At 57.5% G+C, this 12,167-nt stretch overlaps 1 protein-coding gene across 9 annotated transcripts in view; it reads right to left on the reverse strand.

Moving 5' to 3' along the window:
* SHANK3 (SH3 and multiple ankyrin repeat domains 3) overlaps positions 1 to 12,167 on the reverse strand; it is a 51,658-nt gene that overhangs the window by 19,267 nt on the left and 20,224 nt on the right. For 7 of the 9 annotated variants that reach the window (XM_021091270.1, XM_021091267.1, XM_021091268.1 and 4 more), the window contains 7 exons: positions 10,275 to 10,463; positions 8,687 to 8,762; positions 8,359 to 8,441; positions 7,777 to 7,901; positions 7,539 to 7,671; positions 6,547 to 6,627; positions 2,400 to 2,423 (listed from right to left, as the gene is read on the reverse strand). In XM_021091270.1, coding sequence (XP_020946929.1) covers positions 2,400 to 2,423; positions 6,547 to 6,627; positions 7,539 to 7,671; positions 7,777 to 7,901; positions 8,359 to 8,441; positions 8,687 to 8,762; positions 10,275 to 10,463 — 711 coding nt within the window. The remainder of the gene's footprint in view (positions 1 to 2,399; positions 2,424 to 6,546; positions 6,628 to 7,538; positions 7,672 to 7,776; positions 7,902 to 8,358; positions 8,442 to 8,686; positions 8,763 to 10,274; positions 10,464 to 12,167) is intronic. The other 2 variants (XM_021091273.1, XM_021091269.1) reach the window with 2 other exon arrangements.

The raw sequence follows: 12,167 nt of genomic DNA on the forward strand, positions 1-12,167 counted from the left end.
GGGCCAGGGCTGGAACCTGCGTCCTCAAGGATACTAGTCAGATTCGTTTCCACTGAGCCACGATGGGAACTCCCAGAGCTATCTAATGTTTTTGAAAGCAGTGTTTCTGATTACCAACATGGCTTGGAAATTCTGTTGAACACACACATGTGTCAGAGAACTATTAGCTATGCTGGGAGGACTGGGGTGGACAGAGCAGGAAAGCGGTGGAGGGGGGGAATTGCTCTCCCACCACAGCCCACCCATACTCAGGCCCCTCCAGGCTTCCAGGGGCTGTGCCAACCCTAGAGGACCACGCATCTGTTACACTTCTCCTCATGCGCCCCGAGTGCCCCACACCAGAGAACCGCAGCCTGCATGCCTCATCTCCCCAAACAGCCCGTGGGCTCCTAGAACAAGAGCAAATACCCTTGCCTGCACACCCTGAGTGTCTTAGCCTGCGCCCCAAGTGCCCAAGGGTTCAACAAATGCGACCAGTCACCAGCAAAACACGCTCCACCTGCAGACCAGCTCGCTGGGCCTGTGCGTAGCTCCAGGCACCACCAGGTGCAGCCTGGGGAGGCCCTTCCTGTCTGCTCTTGCAGTGAAGTAACTTCCCTTTGGAAGCCGGAGTCACCATCGCTGCCATTACGTCCTTGGTCATCTCCAGGGTTCGAGGAGATTTACGGGAATCCCACAACCACACGCAGGAGGAGTTCTTACTGCCCCATTTCACCCAAGAAGAATCTGAAACTCTGAGAGATAAAGGGCCCCAGATCGTAGATCTGCTACGTAAGAGATAAGACTTCACAGATTAGCCAGAAACCACAGCCCTAAAGCCGTGAGCAGAGATAAGATGTCCGGGTGGGACTTGGGGGCACCTGCTCGCCCGAGCTGCGGATGTAGAGGCTGCGTCTCCAGGCCCAGAGACCCAAAGCGGTGCACGCAGAAGTCAACAAAGCAGACGGTGGCCATGGGACCACAGTGTGAGGCCAGGCGAGAATTATTTTCCAAGGGAGAGAATCAAGAATTCTGCAAACTACTGCTGGTGAGACTGACACTAATCCCCCCAAATTAGAGAATACATTCTTAAATAAATTAGCTGCTTAAAAAAAGCCCATTAAGAACCAGATCTTGGGCACTGGAAACTGCTGCCTCCCATCAGCCCCATACACGCTGCCGGCTGTTGGGAGGGTCACAGCTGGGTATACAGCTGTTTGAACCAGGACCCAAGCAGGGATGAGGGGCCTGCGGGAGCAATGGATCGCCGTCACTTCCCTACAACGGGAAGAAGCACACAGGCCACAGCAGAGCACCCTAGGAGCCCCGCTAATGAGCTCAGGACAGAACCAAAACATTCCAGAAATAGCTTGTGTGTCTGCCTCAAAGGTGTGAAGAAAAGTGTCCCCAGAGGAGACCTCTTCAACTGGTTTATACCTGAAAAGACCCTGGGGAAAGCATTTCACCTGGGACTGAGGCACAGGCCACAGCAAAGTTGGGAGGGCAAGGCCACAGGTCACACAGCAGAGCCTGGCTGAGACAGACGGGCCAGGTGTCCTTGGCACAGGTAAGGCCCAGCGGATCCTGGAGTGAGGGGCAGTGGGCACGTAGCATGTGTACAAACGCGTGAACACACACGCCCGGGCCACAAAGCCACCTTAGACTCTGTCTGGCACTAACTCCCGTGCACCTGCAGCGGCCAGGCCCTAGATCTTACCAGAAGCTGGACTCAGTGCCCCGCCCAGACTGTGCCCAAGTGGCTGCTGCGGCCCTTGCAGCCTGGCTGGACACGCAGAAAGGAGCCATCGAGGAAACGGGAAGGGGGCGGGGCTGAAGGGTGGAGCAGGGCTGGGGGTGGTGAAGTCAAACCACATGGGTGACTCCGGGCAGGGGAACCCCGAGCTCCCTCCTCAGAGCTGTGGGCCCTGATCGCTGCCCTGAAAGGACATCAGCACTGGGCCTGACCCTATAACAGGTCAGCACAGGAACGGGGCCCACACACCAGGCACAGAAGCCCCCAGAAAACAGGCAGAAAGAAGCCATGAGGTCCGAGGCTGAGCACCTGATACCCCGCCCCCACCGGTCACTTGGTTCCCCAAACAAGCTCCTCCAGGCTGCAGCAGGGGCTCTGAGCCCACCCCTCCCCCACAGGCTGTGGCCTCCACAGGGGGAGGCCCTTCCTGCTCCGCGGCCTTGGGGCTCCCTCCCTGGCTCTCGCACGCCCACCCTCCACTCACCTGAGACCCCCAAGGCCTGCGGCCGACCTCCCCTTCCCACGTCCTTCTACTGCGCCCGCCCCCAGCTCCCCAGGGAGGCCAAAGGGAGGGGACAGCCCAGGCTTCGGGACCCTGACTTGCACAGCAGCATGTCCCCGCCAGGGCTCAGGCAAAACTGGGCCTGGGGCACCGCAGGTGACTCACCCCCTTTCCTTCTCCGAATGGAGGCTTGGAATCAAGAAACAGAGTAAACGGGGTAAGAGGTAGGCTTGTCCCTCGGCCCCTGGGCCCCACTCCCGCACCCTCCTCGCCCATCCTCACCCTCCCGACAAGCAGGACCCCCCAGCCCCCCACCATGTGGCCTGTACTCCCATCAGATCTGCCCAACTGTCCAGTCAGTACACAGAGTTCAGGGCGGGAACCACCACAAGTAGGGACAGTGCTTGTGTGCATGCAAACACACACACTTGTGCGTCCACACACACACACATGCACATGGACGTGCACACACATGTGGACGCACAACAAAATCATAACTTTGTTCAATCTCATGTTTGTTCAGAAAAAAGGCAAAACCCCAGAAAACCCAATTTCAGAGGCCATCCATGGTTGCAGCAGTTGCTCATGAGCGTTCTTGCAGTGTTTCTAGCCAAGGGCAAGCCAGCGTTTGCCAGACCAAGGCCCGTCAAGGACCCTACGCTGGTGTGGCACCTGCCCTGACAGTCTCGTGACCAAAAAAAAAGGACCCAGAAGTTCCAGATGTCTTATGTGAAAGAGGATGGACAGGAGGCCTCGCTGGCCTGGGTCTTCACTGACCTCTACGGCCCCAGCAAATCCTGGGTGCAAGCTCTCGGATGCATATCTCGCAACTAGGAGGAGCCCAGTGCTCAAGGGGCTGGAGGAGTCCCAGCTTCCCTCCTCCCCTCCCTCCTGCCTCAGGAGGAAGGGCCCCTGCTAACTTCTTCCTCTTAATCCTGTTTCTGCCAGCCACCTCAACCCTTCATTTCCTGGGACTCCCCCCCCCTCAGGATACACTTTCCTTCCTCTTCCTCCTGCAGGACCCTACCCACGCCCCAGCAGCAAGCAGCCTGCGGGCATCCCCACCATCCTCACCACAGGCCTTTCCTGTCACCTCCCGTTTTCCTTTCTTTCCAGGTATTCAGGTCATCTTCTCAACAAGCTACAGGATGCTAAATGGCTTTATCAGCCTCAACCATGTGACACAAAACTGACATGTCTGTGCTGGCAGTGAACAAACACGTCTTACTTCTACCTTTTAAAAGCACAAACACTGGGTTGTGGGGATGATCACTTAGGTATCTGGGAAAACCCTGATGCCAGCCTGGCTTCCTCAAACCGGGTGTTTCTAGAGAAGGCGGCAGGTGGGCTCCCCTGTCTTCCAAGGGCAGGAGTGACCTTCCTGTGCCCCTGGCTGCCCAGACTCTCCTCCAAACAGAGCAACATGAAGAGCTGAGATCCAGTTGCACATACCCTGTGACCCCTCACTCAGTAGGGTGGATGGGGGTTCTGTGCTAAGTTACCCCTAAACCCTCCCCCAGACTCTGCTCAGGAAAAGCTGGTGAAAAGGATGCTGGCCTGATGCCGCAAGAGCGAGCCCCTCCGGAAAACAGGGTCTGTGGAGCACGCCTGTCCCAAGGCAGTAGAGAGGAAGGAGGCTCTGCTTCCGTCCATTGGTCTCTGCAGACAGAAGCGGCCCAGGGAGTAGAAGGCAGTCTTCTGTTTCCACAGGGCAAAGTTCCTGGGTCCCACTTCTTGGTGCAGAGCAGGGAGGGCCCCTTTGGAACGTGCAGCTGAACACAGCTACGTGATGGCCTCTGGTAGGGGACTCCGGGGAACTAGCCACCAGAACCTGGAGCGGTGTCTAGCCAGATCCAGCTGCCCACTGGTATTGGTTTACTGATTCGTTTGGATCCTCAACAGTGTGATGGGTGACTCCCCATGACCAGCCTTGGACCCTTGCGACCCTGGGGCCCAAAGTCTGCCAGCTTCTCTGTCTTATTCTTGAATGAATGAGTTTACTAGGTATAGAATTTCAGGTAGAAAGGCGTTTTGACTCAAACAGTAACTTGAAGTTACTGCTCCACTGTCTTCTAGGATCCGCTGTTGCTGATGAGCAGTCTGCTGTCAGTCTGACCCTGTTCCTTTCTAAGTCATTTCTCTCTCTGGTAGTTAAGATTCCTTTTTTTCAAATATGGTACTGTTTAATTTTACTATGACAGGTCGAAGGGTAGATTTGTTTTAACTTCCTTGCTTCAGACTTATATGCTTGCAATCTAGAGTCTCATGTTCTTGTTCAATTTGAGAAAATTCTTAGCCATTTACTCTTCAAATATTTCCTCTTCTTCAACGTGTGTGTGTGTGTGTGTGTGTGTGTGTGTGTGTGTGTGTGTGTGTGTGTTTTGGAAGTACCTGCAACATGTAGAAGTTCCCAGGCTAGGGATTGAACCCATGCCAGAGCAGCAACCTGAGCTGCTGCAGTGACAATGCCAGGTCCTTAATCCACTGAGCCCCTGGGGAACTCTTCTCCAATCTTATCATTCTTTCCCTCTGGGATTCTACTTAGGCTGGGATTTTCCCACTTGTCTCTCATCTGCTCTTTGACATCTTGCATCTCCTTATCTTTCTGTCCTGGATTTTGGGTAATTTCCTCAGATTTATCTTTTAATTCACATCTTCTTCCTTCAGGTGGATCTACTACACTGTTTCCTAGGCATAAATTCTTAAAATCTCAGTCTCTATGCTTTCTGTTTCAATAACATTTCTTTAGGGATCCTTTTTAAATATGCTTACCCTTTATTGGGGCGGGGGGGGGAATAACTGTCCTGTTCTTTTACTCTGAGTTCTGTTAGTTCTCTCAAACTTTATATTTAAACACCTTGTTTTATCTTTCATATAATTCTCTGATTTCCCATTCTTCTGATACCCATTCCAGTTCTTGGGCTTGGTTCTAGGTTTCCCACTTCTCATGGCTCCACAGCCATATTTCCTGGCTTTATGGGGCATGAGAACCCCAACCCTCTGCCCTTAGAATCTCTATCCCATCCCATGCCCTCCTGGACTATGAAAGCATCCTCCTCCTCTGATTCTCCTCGCTGATTCCTCTTGTCACTTCTGACAACCGAGAAATTCCTCTTCCTTTGTTTTGAGTTGGCTGTGTATTTTTAAAGTTTTATTTTACTCAGAATATTTATGGGGAAGAAGAGTCTGACCACGTCAGCCCAATCGATCTTGGCAGCTGTCCTCCACACTAAACTAACTGCAGTCAAGAGTACCTGCATGGAAGGTGATGGCTCAGCAGAGGCCCAGGGTCGAGGTCCATGAAGAAGGTCAGGAATAATTTTAAGGGATCGGTAAGGGTTCTTTCTATGTCTGGGGCAGAGCCAAGCCTGAAGCCAGGGCTGGGGCTCAGTCTAGAACCAGGATCAAGGTCCTTCCTATGGCCTGGACTGGGTCAGAGCTCAGCCTAGGACCAGAGTCAGGGGCCCTTCTATGCCTGGAACCACAGCAAAGTCTGGGACTAGAATTGGGTTCAGAAGAAAGACAGAACATGTTAACAGGCATGTATTTGAGGACACTCACGGTCATACAAGTCAGGGCATTACCATTATCAACTGTCACGTACGTCAGGACACAGTCTTGTATATATGAACATGCCAATGATGAGACTATTAAAAGTCACATATATCGAGACATGCCCACGATGAGGCCGTCACTGGCCATCCTGGGATCGTGCCTGCCACATACCCATCAAAGCCCCAACACACTCTTGTTTGCGTCCTGCAACTCACGAGAGCCTGTCCCATCATCGCACCAGTAAAGTTCACATGGTCCTGTGAGGTCAGCAGCTCACTGCAATACCCCTGCTTAACCCGTGCGTGACCGGGTGCTGAGAGAGTGAAATAAATGCAAGCACCACACAGCGAGTGCCTGGGCAGAGCCGGGAGCAAAGCTTGAGTCCCCCTTCCTCACTTGGATGAAGAGAAGGAGGAAAGCCACACTGGAGATGCGGAGCGCCAGAGGGAGCACGTGCACACGCATGCAAGCACACTGGTGGGCCAGGCTCTGCTCCCCACCGTCAGTCCTGGCTGTCCCACTGCCCATCTCCAGCCCTGTCACCCTGCCCCTCGGCCCTCGATCCATCCACGTGTCATCTACCTCTTCAGCACACAGACACCCGATCCCCGCACCACTCCGGCACCCGCCCATTTACCTTTGACCTGTTTCACGTCCATCTGTCTATCCTTTTTCCCTGCTCTCTGCCTGGCTTTGGCCCAGCTCCCCCTGTCTGGCCCCCTGCCCTGGGCTATCTGTCCACTGCCCCACTGCTCACCAAGCTCCTCGAGCTCCGCCGTCATGGACTTGGAGCGCAGGGTCAGCGTGGTGCTGGGGGCCCTCTTGGGGGGCGGCGGGGCTGCAAAGAAGAGGGAGGCCTTGGACCTCCTGTCCAGCAGCAGGCAGCGCGGTGTGGCCAGGTGCAGGTGCCACCTGCGCTCCACCGCCTGGATCTCCTCGTACTCCCGGGAGGACGAGTCACACTGCGCCAGGATCTTGTTCAGGCTACGGCTGGACGCAAACTTCTTCATGGCGCTGGGAGCTCAGGGGGTGCTGAAGGCTGGGCTGGGCCAGGGCAGTGGGGGCCTCAGGAGACGGCCAAGGGCCCCAGGGGGGTCACGATGCTGGCCAGCCCCAGCCCAAGTGCCCACGTGTAGGCTTCCAAGACGGAGCAAGGCGGCACCAGAGCCATGGGGTGGGGGCTGGGAGGGGTCTCCTGGCAGGCCGGGCTCCTGCTGCTCCAGGGCCCCGCCAGGCCCCAGAGGCCTCTGCCCCTCAGGGACCAGGGTGTGGTCAGCCAAGCCAGGGCCTGGGCCAGGCTAGGCCGGGCCGGCAAAGCCTCCTGGGCCCAGGCTGTGCCGCGACGTCGGCGCGGGGAGAAGACGCTTTTCCTCTTCCCTCAGGTGCCGCCTCCCCCTTCCCTCCGACAATAAGCGGCAGCGGCAGCGTCAACCTCACAGTTGCTATGGCAACCCCGGCCTCCAGGCAGCTGCTGGCAGCCTGGGAAGGAGGGCTCTTCCAGGCCAGAGGCTGGGGGATGCCGGGAAGAAGGGGGCGGGATCTTAGGAGGGGCAGCCTCGGGTCAGGGGTCAGAGGCTGGGACCAGGGTTCGCAGTCTAGTATCAGGGACAGGCACCCAGGCCAAGAGTGGCAGCGTTCGCCTAGGTTCAGGCAGCAGCAGTCGGGGGACATGGGCCTGGGATCAGAGGTCTAAAGTCAGGGGACAGAGGGGGACATCTGGGCACAGAGGCCTGAAGCCTGAGCCCTCACCTCTGCGCCGAGCCCCATCTTCTTCTGGCTTCCTTGTCACCGACACCACCTTCATGACGAGGCGGTTCCCGCCCTGGCGGATCAGAGCCACCACCTGCTTGTGCCCGACCTTCACCACGTTCACCCCGTTCACCTGGGACAGACAGGAGTGGGGGAGGGGGTGCAGTCCAGGTGGGTGTCCTCCTCGGGGCTCTGAGATCAGCACCCCACAGGGCTGCCAGGCCAGGACGAGCCTCACCTCGATGAGGAAGTCTCCCGTCCGCAGCCCAGCCCTCCAGGCCACACCCTCCACATCCACGGACTCGAGATACTGGAGCGCGGGGAAGGCCGGCGTGGGCGTGAACTCCTCGATGGGCGTCTCTGCTGTGGGAGTTGGGGAGAGGGCGATTAGGAAGACACGGCACCTGCACGGATCGGGGGAGGCCGCTGCCACCCAGCAATGTCCTCCGAGTGACCTGGGGCTGGGAGGCAGCAGGCAAGGGCTGCCCAGGCGAGAAGAGCCAGCCTAGGAATCCAGGACACACCTCTCTGAGAAATCCCCACTCACCCCAGCAGAAAGGGCCCCCCACTCCATCAGACACACACGCCAGAGTCCAACAAGGAACAGGCATCACTGCCTCCTATCAACGCTCCCAACTAAGAGTACAGCGTCACAGCAGGGAGGGGGAAGGGTGCGGGGAGAAGCCAAGGGGGATGGGGTGAAGCTGGGGGGCAGGCGCAGGGCAGGAGGAAAGAGGGGGAGGAGCAAAGGCAAGACACAGAAAGAAAACGCCTGGAGTTGTGCGCAGCCCTGCCAGCGGGACACATCCCCTTTCGTTACCTTTGGCCCCCCGGAGCACAAAACCAAAGCCCTCGTGGTCCCGTTTCTGCAGGATAGCCACCTTGTCGTCAATGACATAATCGCTGACGGAGGAAAACAGGGGACGATGAGGAGAACCCTGCCGGCCAGCAGGCACAGCTGGCCAGGTGGACCCCCACACACGACCCCAAGCACAGCACACCCCTGGGAGTGATCCCCGGACTGACCTGGGGGCTGGAAGAGAGGTGGGCCGGGCAGCACCTCTCCCCACCGACCCCTCCACCCCAGGCCTCTACTCCTGAAGTCCCAGCGCATGCGTGCCCACCCTCGTCCACCTGCCCCCCTGTACCTGTGTGCGGAGAGGCTGTCATAGGAGCCCACTGTGTAGTGGCGGAAAAGTCGTTTCGTCCGGTCCTCCCGGGTTTCTGATGGGGGGAGGTCCAGGAATTGACGGAAAGTCTCATCCTCCAACGGGCCCGACCCGCCCCTCAAACACACTGGTCAAGCCTCCGGGGCCCCCCACCCAGCCTGGTTGTGCCCACGTGGAAGCGGGGGTCCAAATCCTAGGCCCTAAGGTAAGAAGGCCGAGGGACCATGCAGGACATTTGAGACTCGGGTCCAGAACAGGGCCAGAGCCGTGGCGCATCCTTCTCCTGGGTGACCGCACACAGCAGAGCACCGAGGCCAGGGCAACCACAGAGACCCAGCAGGCCCCAAAACGAAGGGCAGAGGAGGTGTACACATGGGTGCACACAGGCATGCGTGGCCTGTAGTCACGTGTTTAAGTGCTGTGTTCATACATGTGCTCATACACGTGCGTGTCTGTGTGCATAACCAACAGCTGTGCACAGTGTCAGGCGACACAGCCCATGCGCCGGCATGGAAGCAGCCTTGTGCTTCAGTGAATCCCTTGGCACCACCCACTGATGCCCAGCCTTCCTGTCCTTCACTCCAGACCCTCCCTCTGAGTGGGCAGGGAGGGTCCAGGTGTGGGGCCAGGTCCCTTTCCCCAATGTCAGTCACTGTGTCCCACACAGCTCTGCCCCATCTGCACTCTCGATCTCAAAGCCCCTCGCAGCCACAGCAGAGCTGGCAGCCATCTGCCCACAGCCCCACCATCAGCCTCGCTGACTTCCTGCAAGCCTGCAAGTCCCAATCCACACCTCCAGCCACAACCCTCCCTGCTTCAGGCTCACTGCTCCAGCTGCCTGTACATCAGATCCCGGAGCCTCGCACCCGCTCCGGCCCAGCTTCCCAGCGCCTCAGTCTCCGGCTCCACCACGACCTCAGCCCCTCCCTCATTCCCTACGGCTCAGCATCTCTCGAGACTTATGTATTCAGTCAACACATAGTCATTTGAGCGCCTACTATGTACCAGGCTCTGAGAATACAGCAGAGAACAGAACAAAGCCTACCCTATGGAGTTTACAACCTATTAGAAGAGAGAGAGAAGAGACATGAGAAACAGGTACAAACAGAACGTGTCAAATGCTGGTGAATGTTAAGAAAAGAGCAAGCAGGCAGGGGTACAGGGAAAGCCCACAGCTCTAGGTGGTCACGCGAAAGCCTCACCGGGCAGGACGAGCTGAGCGAAGGCACAAGGGCATGAGGGCGCAGATCACGTGGGTAAAGGGCTTTCTGGGAGTTGGGGCACTCAGGGCAAGTCACATGGCAGGTGCCAGCTTGCGGTATTCAGGGGACAGGGAGCAGCCTGTGCAACCGAAGCAGGGGAGTGGAAGAGAGGGGTAGGAAACGAGATCAGAGAAGGATTTTGATGACCTGTCTCCTCCACGAACTGGGAGCTTCTTGTGGGAACGGACTACATCGTATTTATTTCTGTGATCCCAGCACCAAGCACAGCGTCTAGCACGTAAGAGGCAGGCCAAGTGCTAACGGGCAGGGTGGGCGGAACAAGCGATGGGTAGAGGGATGGATACCAGGGTAAATGGATGTACAACCAGATGAGAGAAAGAGAGTGGGCTGGAGGTCGGGGCTGGATGGTAGATGATGAAAAGGAGCTGCTGGGCGGCCTGGTCGTCCAGGCGCGTTGATGGATGAAGAGATGGATGGCAGGATGGGTGGGTGAGTCCAAGAACAGATGGATCGAAGAGCAGGTCGAGCAGGGGCTGGATGGAAAAAAGAGCACCTGTTAATACCAGGAGACAGAGATGACAGGAGACAGAGATGACCTGGCTCTCAGGGCCACTGACTTGTGTGCCTCTCAGCACGTGGAGAGTTTCTTTGGCCCTTTCCTTGTAGAGCAGGACGATTCACCTTGGAGGGTCCCCCAGGTTCTCACGGCCTGTAATTTCATCTCACTGGCACCCTCCCAAGCACTCACAGGCATCTCTTCCCTCTGCAGCACACCTGTACCCACCACCTGCTGTGCCCAAAGCCAGGGCAGGCTGGGCCTCCTCACTGCTCAGGGAGGGCACAGGCCTCTCCCAGCCTCCACCACACCCTTCTCCACACGGATCCAACTCCAGAAACGTCCACAGTGCCTGCCTGCAGAAGGACCCCTCCCCTGAGAAAAATCCACGGATCACTGGCCTCCTATTTTTATATCTGTCAACCAAACAAAATATATTTATTATGTAACACAAATTCGTTTTCCGGTTTTATTAATCCCACATAGCAGCCAGCTAAGAAGAAAACACAGAGTACGACCCTCCCCCTGCCCCACCCAAGTACTGGAGAAAAGGGAGGAGGAGGAGGGAGGGTGCCAGCCAGAGCCAGAGCCAGAGCTCTGGGGGCCTGACAGCTGCCTCGGGCACACTCGGCACCGGCACCACGCCCTCCCCCGCGGCTCAACTGCCCCCACCCCACCTGCAACTGCTCCTTTCACCCCAGACAGGAACTGCGGGAGCTGGGGCATCAGCCTGGTCCACACGTGTTGGCAGCGTCCCCTCCCTGGCCTCTGAGTCCCTCTGTCCCAGCTCCAGTCTCGCAAACAGATCTCTTTGGATCTGGGCCTATTGGAAGCAGGTTCCTGCTCCTGGGCTGCCCTCTCGCTTCTGGCAGAACTCAGCCCCTGGGTCGCAAACTAGAGACTCTGCCCATAGCGGCTGGCAGCTGGACCTGCAGGTGAGGACAGAGGTCACTCCCACCCCCTCCCGGCAGGTAGCCACCACAGGCCTGTCTCCCTCTGCCCAACCCTGAAATGCTCCCATCCACCCAGGTACCTACTGACACTTTCAGATGACAAATCCCAGAGGACCCCACCGCATCCAGCCCCGCAATTGCCTGGAGGTCTTCAGCTCTTTCCCCAGGAGCCTCGGCATCCTCTCTCTTCTCCGTGACTGCAGCCCAGCCTTGCCCGCCCCTCTCCATCTCCTTGCTCGGTCCTGCCTCAGCAGGAAGCCCAGTCCGAAATGACCAGCACAATCAGGACAACGCCCCCTGGACTCCTCCTGCGACACTGCCACCAACTTTAGCCCCACCATCCTTCCCCTGGTTCACGGGCCTCATGCTTCCTGCTCCAGCCCTGCAGTACCCTCCCCAACAGGCTTACCCAGCCAGAGCCGGGGGACTACGGCGGCTATAGCACAGACCCTGCAGCCCACTGCCTACACCACAAACAAGACTCTGCCCCCTGGGCTATAGGACCCACCCTTCTCAAATGGACTGATAACAACTGTCCCCATCTCCCAGGCCTGCTGGGACAAGCCAGTGAATTCTTAGCTATAACACAGGTCAAACCCAAGCCAGGCATCCTGACATGACACGGAGCTAGCTGGCTGCCAGCATGTGTGGACCTAGAAGGCCATGCCATGCTCTGGCAAGCAGGCTCTGCCTCGCCCCCATCCGCGGACCACCGAGACGACCCTCGC

This window comes from Sus scrofa, chromosome 5 (assembly GCF_000003025.6).
Source record: "Sus scrofa isolate TJ Tabasco breed Duroc chromosome 5, Sscrofa11.1, whole genome shotgun sequence".
Lineage (NCBI taxonomy): Eukaryota > Metazoa > Chordata > Mammalia > Artiodactyla > Suidae > Sus > Sus scrofa.